Source organism: Rhea americana, unplaced genomic scaffold (genome assembly GCF_003343005.1).
Source record: "Rhea americana isolate MKP2758 unplaced genomic scaffold, rheAme1 scaffold_34, whole genome shotgun sequence".
In the NCBI taxonomy this organism is placed as follows: Eukaryota; Metazoa; Chordata; class Aves; order Rheiformes; family Rheidae; genus Rhea; species Rhea americana.
Genome location: NW_028186468.1, coordinates 5,534,387 through 5,551,587, shown reverse-complemented (window position 1 = coordinate 5,551,587; position 17,201 = coordinate 5,534,387). Strand labels below are relative to the sequence as shown.

The following is a 17,201-nucleotide window of genomic DNA, read 5'->3' as shown; positions in this document are numbered from 1 at the left end:
AAGTAGAWAGAAGTACTTCTCAGCTCTTGAATCCTAACTTCATCTTGGAGTAAAACTTGAGTGTAAAATATTTCCCTTTTCTCCCTCTTGCTCTCATCATATTTGATTTCCATGGTAAGAAAACTTGGTGTGCAGGACCAAAGGGAGTCACAGTCTGTGTGTCTGGAAGAAAAAAACTGTGAATCTATTTCTGAGTTCACCTGTGTACTGTGAAAACCTTTGCTGTATAATGGTTATCCTTAATACTTATAACAGTCTTGCTATTCAGTCTTACTGTATCTCCACCCTTTTTTCCTCTTGCTTTGTGAACAGAACAGAAATATCTTTTATTTAATTGCATCTCCTGCAGCCCAACACAATACTCACTCTCTTACTCAAAAGGATATATTTTTTTTTCCCCTCACTGAGAGGTGTTTTTTGTCACAAAAATAAATTGCTATCAGATATTTTTATTATTGGTGATTGATGTTATAGGGGAAGGTCCAAGTAACTACATTATAATATATATTCTTTTAAAAAACAACAGTAAGTCAGTCACTACGCTGTTGTGTATGAGGCTACATCTCACTTTTGGAAAAAGTGACCCTTTAATATTACAGAAACAGCTGAAAGCAATGGAGACAATCACCTGACACAGTGGTCTGTAGGACCACATCTAACAGAACTAAATTAGGTGGATTAGTAAAGACTTCTGTCTCTAAAATGTGGTATGGTAGGAKTTGGGTTTGCAGACTGTAAATGCATAAGGATACATTCCTGAAAGAAGTAGAGACATCAGATTTTGTACATTAGGGGACACAAACAAGCTACTGTGGCTAAAGTAGAGTGTGATTGCAATATTTTCACTATTATCTGGCTACTGTCCAGATATTTGCTCTTATTTTTCAGAAAAGGCAAAGCTTTTACCTATGATTCACAGATATCCCATTCTTGGATGTATTTACCTTCAAGTTTTGAACCTAGTGTGAAATTCCCTGCCCAAAGATTTTGAAACAAGGAAACTGCCTGCTATTGTTTTGTTTCTGGTGTGACAAGGAGGCAGGATTTGGGTGCATTTTTTGTACAGAAAGACTATGACAAAGAAAATATCTGTCCTGAAGCAACTATTCTTCCTTACTGTGCAAGAGCCCTGGGAGCAGCAGTATCATGCGTTCCTGTAATATCCTAATCCAAACAGGATTACTTGATATCATAACTTTCACTGATTAAAAGCTGGTGTTATGAATTTTTCATGTTTTCCTAATTAACACTACAGCTAAAATAATTTAATGTAAYTTACATTTTTTTTCATATAGCAATCACATTTACATAATAGCAAATTACTTCCACAAGARGGCTAGTTAAAGCCTTCCAGGAGTTATTTACTGACAGTAGGCTTAGCTAAAGTTATGTGTGTTAATACCTTAAAAGGTCTGACAAGGGAATTTATTGGTTCACTGAGAAGTTCAGATTTCTTTGTGTGCAAGAAAAAATAGAAAATTATCTATAAAATGTAATGCTTCAAAGTATGCAAGACAGTCAAATGTGCTTGCTGTAATGCAAGTACATTATTTATTGAGTCTTACTGGTTCTTTAGGGTTGATGCTCATGACTCTCTGGTAGTTGTTTTCTCCTGCTCTTTCTGACTGACTGAGCATTCTGCTTTTAGCTTCACAATATACTTGTGACTTAAAAATAAGACTTTCATAGTGAATGGAATATAACTTAAATATAACAGGAATTTTTTATTTAGGAAGTTAATGGAGATTTTTTGCTGATATCTACAAGATGCTTTGTAAGCGACTACTGTGCAATGTACACAATAGTTTTTCTCCTGATGCTATGTGAGATATCAGTATCTATTTAGTATTAACAGAAGAAGAATTCTGCTTGAATGGACAAAAAGATAGAATCAATATGTTCCGCTGACTTCTAATGCAATCAGCTATCTATCATTTAAGTATTAATTTATAAAGATCACAAATCTACAAATCACACAAATATGGCAGAGAACAACACTGGTTTGTTGAACACACTGTTCAGAAGTTACATTACYGATGAGGTTACATTAATAGTGACCCCTTTGACTTACACTGCTCTAACCCCAAATCTCTGTCTTTGTACATATGGTATGCAAAATCATAYGGTAAACTGTCGGTAATAATATGGCAAGGCTAGCATCCCAGAAGAGAAACATTGTCAGAGGAAGTTTACAGGAAAAGGACTGAAGACAATGTCCTCAGGGCACTGTAGCCTCTCTGCAAATAGTTATAAAGAAACAACTTTGAGGAGGAGCCTGAAGTAATTCCAGCTAATTAGCTCATAAGGCATGTATTGGCAGACTGAGACCTCCACCTGRGATGAATAAGACAAGGCCGATGCCTTATCTTGAGATGTGGTTGTCAATATTTGTGTCTGGAATAGTTGGGGAGARCTTTTGAATATGCAGACATTAAATAGACTGTCACTTCATCTAATCCATCTGTYTAATGCTATACAGTACTTCTAGGCAAAAAGTAGACAAAAGAGATATACTAAAAAGTTTTTGTGTCCACTTCTTTCCTTAGAAAGCATTAAAGGTTGTCTAGCTAGRGTATTTTCAGGAGGCATTCCAGGTTGCAGGAGAGATTTTTGTGGGTTGGTGGGGAAAGRATCTGGTCTGCTGAAATGCTTCTAAATAGAAAGACAATGTAAGTGTCTGTAAGAAGGAAAACTAAATCATTCTCTTGGTCACTTCACAGAATCACAGAATGGTTGAGGTCAGAARGGACCCYGCTCAAGCAGGGTCACCTAGAGCAGGTTGCCTGGGAACCTGTCCAGACAGCTAYTGAGTAGASRATGGAGACTCCACAGCTTCTCTGGGCAACCTGTTCCAGTATGCAGTCATCCTCATAGGAAAAATGTTTTTCTTACGTTTAGGTGTAAATTCCTGTGTTTCAAGCTGGGCATCACTGARAAGAGTCTGGTCCCATCCACTTTACRCTCTCTCTTCAGATATTTAAATGCTTTAAAAAGATCCACCAGCTTGTCTTTTATTCTCCAAGTTAAACGGTTTCAGCTCTCTAAGCCTTTCCTCATATGAGAAATGCCCTTAATGATCTTAGTTTTGCCAGGACCTCTTTGTTCATCCATGCAGGTCTCTTGGCTTCTTTGAGATAGACCTCTCTTGAGCTTGGAGGARGTGATCTTTGAATATCAACCAGCTTTCTTGGACCCTTCTTTCTTCTAGAAGCTTATGTCATGAGATTCTTCTAAGCAGGTCCATGAAGAAGYCAATTTCTGCTCTCTTATTTTCCCAAGAATACTCTGTCTTTTCCAAAATGGTATTGGCAAGTTATTGCCAACACTCTTATAAGAAATCTTTGGAGAAAAAGCTAAATTGTATTTGTTTTATTCTTAATATTATTATTAATCTTATTAATACATGTAACTATTTTTGCTCATCCAGTTCTGAAGCATAAGAACAAAACTCACCTTAAAATGTCCATTCAGCCTATATCAATCCATGTAGTTCTATAGAAGGTATCAAAACCAAGCTGTTCATATCAGTTTAATGTATGCATACTGAGAATATGAAAGTTTTATTTCAGCTAATTCAGTTTCAGCTTTAGGCATTAAAATCCCAGTAGTGTCATAGGCAAGACAGTGGGCATCCAACAAATATGTCTTGAAGAATTATTGAAAAATCCTGAAGGTATCAACATTTCTCCTGCCTATTCCATGGGACTACTCCATTACAGATAAAAATGGTTAGTTATTCAACACAAGCAACTTCTCTGATCTTCAGAGTCTCCATGCCTTTGAATCAGAATTGTCTTGGCAATTCCAAGATTTTCTTTTCTCACTTATGCTTCCAGGATCTTAACCATCATTGTAGAACCATTCCAAGCCATGAAGAATAACATTTTTAAGCAAACTTGTGATCTAGTTGAATATCAATTCATCCTGTAAATTTTCTACTCAATCTATTTTACTCCAGAAAAGCTATTCTTTTCTTGTGTCTTMTTGCACTAGCTAAAGGCATATTAGAACCCAGCTCCTTTTCTCTGTTCAATAAACAAGGACATAAATGGCATGAAACAACTGAACTAGATATCTAGTATTTTTATTCAACAGAACTTGGTTTGACCACACATTTGCTTTTATAGTTCTTCTAGTGATTTATCTAAATTCCATTCCTCTTTTATATATATATATATATATATATTACTGTCTAAGGTACAGATCCAAGAGTATCATTGGTTTATTCAGTAAACTGAGCAGCTCTTCAGGTATCTAGCTGAGGCAAGAGCTACAGTCGTGCTGACTGGAGTAATTTTACTACCTTTCTGTTAGGCAGCCCAGCAGATTGCCTGACTTCAGCTAGAGAACAGCGAATATTCTTCTAATGCACTTTAGCCATTAAAAATATTAGCTTGGGAAATCAGTTGTGCTATATTTGAGGGTTAAGTCTGTGCTGGAGCTCAAGGAAAGCAGGATTTAATTCTGTGCTCTTCTGAGCTGCTTTGCAAAGGTCAGCCCTTTGCACTGCCCTCTACGTCCTTCTGACAGGATCTCTCCCTTGGGAGTTACAGGTTTGTCCTTCTTAGCCTTTCAGATAACATTTCAGGCCCAGTTGTCTCCCACATCAMTCCAACATAATATTCCTTTCTGGAGCCTATAGACTTTCAGCTGTCACTTTAATATTAAGCTTCTGTGGCTTCATCAGCAGCTGYAGAGTTATTCCTGCTCTTTCTTCCTGTGTAGATTGGAAAGTGAAGGCTGCAGACATCTAGCTGTTTTTAGCTGTGTGTGAGGTCTCACTTCGGACATGCAGTGAGCCAAGTCACCCTTCTGCAGAGTGGAAACCACAGGGCGAGGTGTTGGCGACTTCCGTGCTGCTGAAATGGAAGTCAGAGAAGTTCCCACAGGCTCAGGCAAAAGCAGGCGCTGACCTAGTGTGCCCGTGGTTACTGTCACGCYGGTAGGCACGCCGGCTTCCCTGCCGGGGAAGAAATACAGTCCAGTTCTACTACCTTTCTTACAGCACCTCTGTGCTGTCGTGGGAAAGCAGCCAAGTGCATACCCCCGCCTGAAATGCGGATCCGCCGTTGGCCTGCTTACTGATATTTTCATGCACATGGTCTGAGAGAGGCTCGGAAGAAAGAAATTGCGCTGTTCAGGGAGTAGCATCATATAGCACAGAGTGAATTTCCTCAAAAAAGCCAGAAGACAGATGATTGTCTAGAAAGACCAAAAATCCCCCATAAATCAAATGAGGGATAGGGGTAAGGCCACTCTTTTAAAAAAGTTAGAGACTGTAACTATCAAAATGAAGTATTCTGTTGCATAAAGAGGTTCTTTTCATAATATTTCTTCTTTCATAACTGATATAATATTTTCATGGTAGTATTGTTTGAAAATCTAGGAGTATTAAACTGCATGGATAGTTATAACTGTAATATATGAATAAGGGGATGCACTGAGATAAAAATGAAATTTAAAAAGACACACAACAGGCTATAACATATGAAAGAAAAACTTTTTTTTCTTGAGAGATAGGCCACAGAAATAACTTTAGTTTTATTCCACTTGAATAAAAAATAAAGAAATGGCAGCTAAATATATATTTATCTCACATGCCCWAGGACTATCCTTGCATAAAACACAAATATAGAAGAGATTATTTCACTTTTGCAGTTTCAATTGCTTCCTAAGGTATGAAAATAGTTTGTTTTAGTTGCTAAGAAATCATTTAGTAAAAGAAATCCTTTAAAAACAGAAGATATATTCACTTTGATATTTTTCAGACCCTGTATTATATAAATGATTGGGGCAAATCCAGCTGCTTAGAGTGACCTTGTAATGTGATAATACAAGAGCTGGTTAAAAATCAAAATATCATTTGGGGAGAAAAGCTTTGGGGAGAATGTGTTAATAAACCAGATTATTTTATGGCAGAGGTACAACCCACAGTCTGTCCTTTATAAGTAACCGTGACTCTTATTCTACTACAGCGTAGAATGATGGTAAAATGAGTAAGAAAAAGATGAGTAATTTTTACRTAACAAATTCGCTTAGTGTCACATGCAGGAATAAGACTTCCAGGATTGGAGACAATTTAAAGAAATTGAAATAAATAGATAGTGGAAATTTGAAATTGTACAATAGCCTTCCCAAACTGGTGCTCAGTGCAAAAGACAGCAGTAAATGGTCACTTTAAAGAGAGACATCTGAAAGCGCTGCTGCTGCTGCTATTTCACTCCTGCCACCAATTTGCTTTTTATGGAATACCTTGATGATTCGATTATTTGCCCAGAATGCGAGAGATCTGTGTTCTCATTTTTGAAACCCACACCTTCCACTTCCCTGGACGGCGCAGTAACCAGCGGGGTATTGGCTTCACTCCCCCTGYTCAAGCTGTCTCACTGAGCACCAAAGAACGTACGACAGGCTCGCACGACCGTATGACTCTGTAGCCTAGAAACTGAAATAACCCRAAGAGCCTGCATCCACCCAAGAGTCTCTTTCGTGGATGGATRCAGGCTCTTCGGGTTATTTCAGTTCTTACCTCGGGAGACTTGATATGAAGTGGATAAGCACGAGAAAATGCTAAACTGCACTCTGCTAGCAGACATGTAGGTGTAGCCAGAGCTCCTACATGTTGCGAAAATTTCAGCCTGATAATTTTGAGCTACTCTGGCCATAGTCTCTRTTTTTCAATAACTGGAATTACAGTTAAAACAGAGTTAGACAAGGGGATACAGAGAATACTTTATTGCTTCTAACTTACAGAAGGATCACATTTGATTTCACAGGTATAACTATATTACTGCAGTATCTCAGACTGAAACACTCGTTTGTATTTTGCTAAGCTCCTCTTTTGTGAACATTGCCTCTCTCCACTATGTGAATATGCAGCAGGAACTCCCCATTGAACCAGATGATTAAAAACAAGACTACAGTGCACAATGTTCAGCTGGAAAATACAGTAGAACGTCTACAATGTTATTCAACTAAGTATTAGTTCCCTATGGTGCAGTTTGTGGAAATTTGTCAGCTCCTGCAAGGCAGCACAGATGCCTCATTTGCTCAAGAATGCTCAGTTGTTGTATGACCTGCCCTTAAAATGGCTGAAAGGCAAGAAAAATGCAGCTGAGTTTTTATGAAGTTGTTAAAGCAACTATTTTGTAACTTTCTAAACACATTTYTTAAAAACTATATCTTCTCTTGTTCAGTCAAGTATTATGATATCTTCTGTTTGAAACATAACTATATGGAGTGAATGTACTTGCCATATGTAACATACTCTGATACAACCGCTTCCTTTTAACATTTTCTTTAGTCACCTTAATTATAAAGGTGACATTGGTTATATGTAGAATTCTCTCTTGAATGTGGACTTTKGGTTAAATGATGAACATATAACATTCCTCTAAATTCCTTCACATTTGGAGCAAATAACTGTTGTTTAATTTTTGTGAAGAAAATCTCTGCTGTCAGATTCAGCCACTGACCTCATATTAAAAGCCTGCTCTGCAATATTACCATATGTCCATTGTAATGAAAAATAGATTTGGCTTTCATACTCACCCTGTAACTTATTGTAAAAGCATACTGTTATCCATACAACAAACAGTTCTGACATACTGATATATTCTCACTTCCCACTTCTTTCTGTCCCTACTTTGTTCCATTTTTTTAAAAAGGCAAGAAATACTTTAATCAGATTACAGAACAGAAATGCATCATATATAGTTCAAACAATCCAGTATGCTCATTATATGTGCAGAAACTTCTTTTCTGAGATATTTTATATATTGATCCTACTATAAATAAAAATCTCACATTAAGATGAGTACTTATTATTTACCTGATTGTTTTTCCTATCATTAATTTTCAAACTCCAATATCACCAAAATCTTTCAGACAGCACTTTTTATTTTTGTTTGATTTTTTTTTCCACGCCATTAGGAGAATCTCTTTGCTAAGGATCTCATTTTAAGGGGAAAAGACAATTCCCGGACATCTCATATCACAGGGAAAATGAGAATTTAATGCCTTCTTCCTCACACATACTGTGCTAGCTTAGATCCTCACATCTGACAAAAATGCTCTGTCTTTTTGTGCATGGTGGCCTTGAAATAGCATAGCTTCTGTATGCTTTCTATCTTATTTTCTGTTTGAAAGGACATCTCAAGGTAGATGAGCACAATGTAGAGTGGGTAGAGTCAGCAGATGCTAGCTTTGTTTCACATATAAGGTGTTACTCTTCATTGGAAGATAATTCTGTAAAGCTTGTCCTCTCTAATCTGGTTTTATCTTCCCCTCTGCTCTCCTCAGGATATTTGTATATACAAATAGGATTTTTAAAAGAGTGTTTATATCATCCACAGTTGTAATTTGGCTTTTCCTGTTGAGAATACAACAGTGGCTTTGGGCAAACTATGGGACAGTCTCTGTGTTAGAAGTCCATCAGAATCTTTTTTTTTTTTTTTCTGTTTGCGTTGTGCTAGCTGCTTTCAATGTCTAGCTAGTTGTACTACTAAAAATCACATTAAGCCCAGGCAGCCTTCTGAGGATGCTAAAACACTCTAGTGTTACAGCTGATGGCTAGATCATCGTTTGATCCCTGGCTGCACAATATGTGAGGGCCCTGCAGCCCTTGCTGTGATTTTTCTAGAGGATGTTCCACCAACCCAAGGTGCTGCCCTGGCTGAGAGGGAGGAATGATGGGGTGAAGGCTGTGTAAAATGTGTGTGTGTGTATTATTATTTTACATATATATATATATATATATATATAATATATATAAAATAATGCACGCACTATAACCTTTCTACAGTTCTCTTTTGCATTAAACCCTCTTCCCAATTCTTCCTAAGATGGTCATATAAAAAGTACAGATAAGCAGCTCTAACACTGAGGCATGTGGAAGAGCAGGTATTCAGTAATTCAGTATAAATTACTTTTTTTTTTTTTTTTTTAAGGAGCTCAAGTTATTTTGGATTTCAGGTTGCTCACATAAGTCAGATAAATCACTCCCTTTCTCCTTTCCTATATCACTGTCCCCCCTGATCACAGGTATGGATGTGTGAATAAAGGGAAGAGTTTAAGAATCACTCTATGCATAAATTTTGTTAAGGTAAGCTTTGACCCTGAGTACTTAGATTTAGTAGTAGCTTTGTAGCTAGCTGAAACTGGATTGTCGGTGCAAGTAAGGTTAAAGGTATCTTTATGCTTCACAAGTTCTTTTGATAAAATCAGTGATTACTTTAAAAAGCTTATTTCTGCTCTCACTACTGGGTATCTTTCTATCCCCTGAGTGGCTGTTGAAATCTCTGTAGAAGGATTTATAGGAGAATACATTACTCAAACTTACAGCTTTCCAGCTGCATTATACAAGTTTGCACATCCATTGGAAAATTTTTGAGATCCATTGGACAGGACAGTATTAAAGTCAATCTGAAAGAACACAAAACATGTATTAAAAATATACCACARATATAGCGTATATATGCACAGAAGTGTGTGTCACAACACCAGGAGTCATTAGAAACTGAAATAAACACAAATTTCCATTTAAAAACTCTGAAAAGGAATAGATACTAGATGAACCCACTTCATTCYTGTAGCCTATGATGACAAAAATTGTGGAAAAATGCAGAAAGCCAACTTATTACAGACTTTCACAAAAATGTATTTTTCAGGAGGGTTGCCTKACTTTATGGGACAGTCTAAAGGAATGCAACAACAGCATGCTTTTTGCCTTAGAGCAGAATTGTACTTTTACAGTATTTCAAATCCTTGGCGTAGAATTTACCTAGATTTACAAGAACTTCATAGCAGATGTCAGTTGCAAATCATGCTGGTGAAGTAATTTATGTATTATTGTCCTAAAATAAGGTGCTTATATTTTCAGCACAAAGGTTTAAGATAACTTTTTAGGGTATTGATGGTAGATTGAAATATGCCTGTAATTTTGAATGGCAGCTGTGTTTTGTGTTAGCCATGATATTTCTTGCTGAATGCTTTGCAATCTATAAGGAAATAAGATATTCTTACATTTTTTTGCCAATACACTAATTCATCCTCAGTGTGACATGTCTCAGAGAAATGAGAAAGAAGAACATATGAGGTTARGGTGTATACATTCCTTCACTGGGCATGTTTAGAAATGGTAGGTGCCTTCTCATCATTTAGGGTCATGACTGCATCTTTCCTCTTGGTGGAGAATGCCTGGCATGGATGTTTTCCCCAGGAGTCATCTATTAGCTTAGCTGATAGTGTCCTTCAAAAATCTGAGTAGCCTAAAATCAGTTCCTTGCATATAAAGCCTTTTTTAGAATAGCAGTGCTCTTGCTCCCTTCTCTTAAATTCATTCTCCGGTGCTTGGCACTGGGGCTAGGTGGTGTGGGCAATAGGTAGGAAGCATGGCTGTGGTGTCTCACTCTTTTGCCTCATCTCTCCATTTTCAAGGCTTCCTTTGTTGTTATAACTCCTGTTTAGCTTGCCAATGGCAGAGCTGGAAGCAGAGAGTCAAAGGAGGAAACTAGTCACCTCCTACTGAAATAGTCCCAAATTCTGACAGGTAGGCACTGGTTCACATAATGGATTTATCTATGATGACAATGTGGCAAGTTATCTGGAAGAAGAGACACCTCGATTCCACTTTGTGCTTCAATAAATATTGTAGTGTTTTACATTAAGTATTTATTGGAGCAGGAATTTGAAACTTCTCATTGTTTGTCTGAATATTTTGTTCAGATGCAATTGGGGGAGGAGGAGAAATTACGAAATTAAAAAAAAAAGCAACAATTTAGAAATTTCCCATTTTCTCTCTCTCTTTTTTTTGTTAATATTAGCTCTTTACCAATTTGCATGTCTACCCTCATCAAAAGCTAAACTGACTCTCATTCACAACTCAACTGCATGCCAATTATATAATTTTAAATCTTTCAGAAATTGGCCCTCTTAGTAATATTCTTAAATAAATTATGGCAACATAAGCATTCTGGCTTCACAAGAAATACAAGTGCTATCTGGCATCTGCTATCATCACAGTCAACGTTTGTTTTTTATAAATTTTATATGATAATGTTTTGCGTGTGTTTATATTCCGTTACATATGACGATGAACTTAGTCAACATTGTACTGAAGTTGCTATCCAAGCTTACATCAGAGTGGTTGCATCTCTACTGTGCGCCATGCATATTTGGAGGGAGTGGGGCAAGGAGACGGAATTATTTGATCAACGTGGGGCAAAGCGATAGGAACTGCCAGTGCCTCTGGGAGTGACTCAGATAATGTGGAGACAATTGATTTAGCTCTGCCTTTTACTTTGGTGCAGAGGAGGAGCCTTTTTTGCTTGTTCTCTATCAGTTCCTAGTGCCAGAATGCATGTTAYGACACTAAGGAATGTCTGTTTCCTCAAACTGGCAGACTGACCTCCTTTGGGATATGATRTGCTCTTAGGAAGTTTAGCCATATCCTTTCTCCTTGTGGAAGCTTGACAAGATGTTGTCCACTTGCACTGGAACATGGGAGGAAGGAGACTCCCATGCTCCTGGCACATCTTCTTTTTTTATTTAYTTTTTATTTTTTTATTATATATTTTTTTCGTCTCTTGGGGTGCAAACTGAAAAGTGCAACACTTTGCACAAGTGGTTCACGGTATTAATACCAAATCTAAATCCAGTCTCACAGGGCATTGCTATGCCTGTAACAAGGGCATCTCTCATTAGATCAGGTTTTTCGAGACAGTAGTAAGAATGCCTACCGGTTTCTGTATTAATACAACGGAAGTGGGGAGCAGAGAAAAGAAAAGAGGTAGAATAATTTGATTTTGTCAATACTTATATATAATTGCTGCTAACAGCTTCTTAAAACTTTTCCAAAATTTGCTTTCCACTCCTCCCTACCCCCAGCAATAAGTGAGCTATTCTTTAAATCTCATACTTTCTCAAACAGGTCCCATTTCCATATGGAAGAGCAAACGCTATACCCAAAATAGTGAGAGAAATAACAGCAGATCATCATGCCATTGAAAATGTGTGAAAGAAAGAACTTGAACTTGTACATGGGCCTGTTCAGATTACAGTACTCCAGAAGAACTTGATCTGTGCAAATATGCTAGCTTGAATGGGCTTAGTTTCTGTTTTTTTTTTTTTTTTTTTTTTTTTTTTTTTAAATGGGGTGATACTTTTTTTATTTTTATTATGCATATAGCTAATAGGGATAGGATCATTTTCTATTGTAATATTAATAATGAACAGTAATGATGGTAAAATTCATTATTCAAAACTCTCACTTTAGTGACAGTTCTGTATGACTAACAACTGAAGATAACCAATAACAATTCTTTCAGCTTATTAACAGTAGGTACACTTTTAAGCTTCGTATAAAAAAATTGATTAGAGACTCACCTGATGGAATAAAGTACATTTCCATTTTTGAAAATTCGCAGCAACTTATTATCTGTTGTAACTTCGTGAAAGTTGGCACCTTTCTCATTAGCAAAGAACAAATCAGGTTTCCAAATTGAATCCAACATGGATGGATCTAAGTCTAAAGAGTCATCTGGATATTCACTGTATGCAAGGCGTGGGTCATTCCAGTTCTGACGGAGAAAGATGTTCACTCGGTAATCCTGAATGAAAGAGAAAACAAACAAAGCTTTATCAAGCATAGGGATTTAGCTTTTATTTCATTTCTTAGCCATGTAATCCCCTGTCCATCTGTGGATGACAAAAAGAATTACTTTGCTGAATGCCAACATGATACCTATTTGTATTTGTGGAGACACAATGGATAAAAATAAAGATGCATTTCAGGGCAATTGAAAAAAATCATCCAGGTAAGGAAATCCAGGCTCCATGTACAGTTCATGTAACACAATATAACTCTACCCCTATAGTATCTCTGTCTTAAGAGARAAATAACAGAAGCATAGAATGAGTTTTATGATATTACTTTTTTTTCTGCTCAACTCTGACRAAGGTTTTGCCACTTCCCTCTCTTAGGCAGTGAGAGCCTGTCCCACTAAAAGGAGACCCTAAATCTTTTTTCTGCAATCCTTGTATGATTTTAGACACACCTCTTATAATTTTGCAATTGTGAACTGAGGCAAAGGAAAAACTATGTGTAGTACTTTGCCATGCAGTTGTATGAGGAAGACAAAAACTGTTCAAATATCATGGGTAAGCTAGTGTACGTACAAGCGGGGTTGCCTTAATTTCCATGGACAGTCCTGTCTCAGTGAAGGGTGTTTCTATAGRAAAGATGAGTGGAGTGATTCAAACTTTTGGAACTGCTCTATCAGAGACAATATGTAACACTTATGGCTGGACACCTTACTGAAATCTACCACTCTGGAGGATGAAAATATTTGTTTTTAAGTAAAAGTGAAGATTAACATCTCACTAAATGATATCAAGATCTGAGAGACTAGTCATAAGGCTATATGGGTTATGCTTTAGTTGGTCGCAGCATGATTTTCTTCATTATTTGCACTACTGCAGATGTTGACAAGYTGCTGACAGAAGATAAAAATAAAATGGAAACAAAGAACGTGTTGATATGTGCAAAAAGGGAAATGCAACAGGGTATCAGAGCTTACCTGACACTGCTGAATTTCATTTAAGTAAATAACATCACTAGTTTAATGCTAAAAATATAATATTAGCTTCAGAAAGGGAACTTTTTGACGCAGAATGGGAAGCAAAGAAATATTCAATGCTGAGCCATAGAATTTTAGCAATAGCTACAGGTAACAGCTATTAATAGTTATAAAAACTAGTTGAGTTCCTATTGCTATAGAAACTGTGGGTACCACTGAAATTCCAGAACAGGTATCAGTATTTTACAAGTATTTCATCTGATGAAACTTGCAACAAGCAGCCATATAATTATGAGAATAATGCTAACAGGGCTTAATAAAGGACAATAGGAACCTCAGTATGCAAATGTTTACTCATGAGTAGTAGTTCTTTGTCTTGAGCATCCTGCTGTTGGGGTCAGTTTAATTATTCAGCTTGTGTAAGGGTAGCCAAATATATTGAAAACATATTATTCAYGCATTTGTTGCTTGATAGTCATAAAATACTGTATATCATATAGAGAAATTCCCAGTAGAGGATTTTGTATTCATACCTATTATAAATTGTATAGATAAAGCATATAAGTGGAAAAACTAAACCTGAAGGATGAAATTCATTCAGATTGTTGTTTTGGACATAGAGAGAAAAGGCTATGAGGCCAAATGAAACTTTATAACATTTAATGCAGCGTGGAAGAAGCATAGGATTTGTTAATCTTCATCCACTCAAATGCTAGTTGAGGCTGGCAGATCAGAAAATGAAGAAAGGGACTRAAAGAAATTTCCCTCTTTAACATAGTTAGTGACTGCCTCAAGAGCCATGAAAAATTCCAAATAGAAACTGTAGATATTGCTCTTTCTTCATAAGCATCACAGCAGGGTGAAACCAGAGCCAGAACTTTTTACTGTACAGATGTAGAAACAAGTTTCTGCGTTTTCTGAGCTAAAATCAAACTTCTAAGATAAGATTGGGCCTTGGTGTTCATAAAACCCAGCAGCCGGTGTCTTGCATGCAGTAAAAGGACTCTTCCGCCTTCCTATATAAAGTCAAAAGTCCAAGAAGAAACAGGATATGAAAGTAGCAATGACTCCGCTGCCCACTCCAACACGTGGAGCTGTTAGACGTTAGCCCTAAACCTGGGTCATCGTTAGGACTTTATCTAGACTTTACCCAAACCCAAGTTTTACCTTGTAATTCATTTCATCAAGTGTTTATCTGTTTATCTATTTTGTTTCCATATGTGATGAAATAATGAAAGAGATTACTTATGGAGTAAGGGACCTCTCATATGTGTAAAGAGAACAGTTGAGAAATACATAGCAGAAGACTGCAATGAAAATGGCAAACATAGAGGAGAAATGGAAGGATCTCTCACAGTTTACATTAAGCTATTTTCTACGTCAGTTTGCTGCAAAAGTCCTAAATGAGTCAAACTTTATTGGTTTAAATGACTTCCAGCCTTTAGGGTGAAAAAATACCCTGGTTACATTGTATTGAAGCTTTTTTTTCATTATTCTCTACCCTGAAAAGACCAACTTAAATTGACTCTCATTATTCATTACAAAAAAACCATAATCTGTCGAAAAGAAAGATACATATGGCTACTGCTGAATGAAGGACAAATATTCATTGTCTCAGCTCGTGATTATACGGTGCGAGTGTAAAGCTTAACTGCTTTAATCAAGTAGGACTGTTTTGTGCAAACACAGAGAACAGAATTAAATGGCTAGCATTGATTTGTTCTCTTATCAGAGGATTACTGTTCTTGCGTGCTACTTGCTTGCCCAGAGGGGTAACTCCTAACTCAAATAACTCTGAAGAGAGAGTGAAATCATCATTTAAGCAGTGGTGACTTCCACACTTGCTTCTGTAACCTGAAGGCTGCTATCATCTGTACAGCTGCTGTGCTCTGGTTCTGCAGAATGAAAATGATCTGTGGGTCTGCACTTGGTCCAGCTTTCTTTCCCATAGCCAGAGAATAAACTTAAGAGGGTGAGGATACTGTTCATCTGCTTCATGGGGCTCAATAAAACCAAAAAGTGGGCAATTAGGAACTAATCTTTGCTCTCCAGGCTGAGGCTGAGACTGTCATGGAGCTCTTTACTAATATTTTTGTTAGCAATTTCTGAGACACGATGAATTCTAAAATATTTGTGGAATATGTTGAATTCTTCTTCATTGCAGTGATACACAGAGCTATATTCCCATAGTATGTTATAGAAAATATAGTTGGAAAGCCTTACTGAAATTTGGGCACAATTCCTCCAAATATTATGTGCCTAAGTCTCACTGAAATAGGCTTCTGGATTATGATTTTCATAACTTGGAAAGAATTCACTAGTACAGACAATGTTCTGTTATCTCTCTCTATTATTCCCTGAAAAAGCACAGGGTGGCACTAGTTATAGCACTTGCTCTTGATTCTTATTTCATCTCTTATGCTTGTTCGTATTTTGACTCTTATATTTGACATAGCAGACAGCTTTTCAAGAATATTTTGTGTCCTTTGCTTTCGGAAAGAATACAACAGAAAAGTTACCACTGACCTTGCATCAACAGTTAATGTAATAGAATACTTTTTAAACAGTATTTTACTCCTCTTGAGAATTTCCCTTGAATGGTCATCCAAGAAGTTCAGCATGAGGGGTATTTTTCCCAGCTTGGTGAGTGCCTCACATACAGAAATTAATATGGCAGACCTTTTTAAACTAGTTCCTTTTATTTTTTCTCTCAGTCAGGCTTGCATTCAAAATTAATTGATACTATTCAAACAACTTGCGCCTCTGCCATCTTCTTCCTATATGACCACTACAGCCAGGAAGGCAACCGTTTCCTCAGACTGTACAGCCATCGCTGCTTTAGCTGCTGAAAGGCAGTAATTTTGACTTTTTCTCCTCTTAACTAGAGGCAACAAGTAAAGCATTTTAAATAACTACAGTTCAGCTAATCTCATTTCTACCCAGTGTAACATAGCCCAAGTATGAGCTGTCATTTCTTGTGGTCATTCTTTGTGTACCATTAGAAACTTTACGGAGCACATATTTTTCCATTATAGTAAACTAACCTGCTCTGCTTCCTTTCTGTGAATTGTCATATCTGTCATTCTGGACTCACAGAAAAAAGTGGGAAGCTAATGGAAGGTTTTAAACACAACTGATTTAATCTGAAATTTCATTTTGGGGGGGTGGGTGATTAGGCACTGTAACAAAAACTTTTAGCATTAAACTGCCTCAGCAGCTAAGTCGAGTTAAAAACCTCTCTTGATTGAGCTAAGAAAGTATGCATAGCTCAAACTATATGTGTAATATCTGAATAAAAATGAAAGCAACATTGAAGTGAAAATGTTTTGTTGGTCTGCTATGTTAATTAAGATTTAATAATTTCTATATTTTAAATACTGCACATCTGCGTTTAGAGAATAATGAAGGCACTGCTTTCATCTGTTCTGGCTTCATTTTTTTTCTAAGCTCAGTGCTATAAATATCTGTTAAATGCAGGTACAATGATCTGGATAACAGTCCTTAGTAACACTCACTCGAAACCTTTTGCACACCTGACTTCTCAAATCTTACCAGAGACCACTTTCCAATTCCACAAAGGCCTTAACAAGCTTAGTGATTGCATGGCTGGAAATTTTCTGATAC

General features: G+C 36.9%; 1 protein-coding gene across 1 annotated transcript in view; it reads right to left on the bottom strand.

The window, feature by feature from the left end:
• The window catches only part of GLRA3 (glycine receptor alpha 3), a 94,081-nt gene that overhangs the window by 26,266 nt on the left and 50,614 nt on the right, over positions 1–17,201 (bottom strand). Inside the window, exons 4-5 of the mRNA XM_085311321.1 lie at positions 12,385–12,608; positions 9,341–9,423 (exon numbers count right to left, since the gene is read on the bottom strand). Of these exons, the coding sequence (XP_085167447.1) occupies positions 9,341–9,423; positions 12,385–12,608 (307 nt within the window). The remainder of the gene's footprint in view (positions 1–9,340; positions 9,424–12,384; positions 12,609–17,201) is intronic.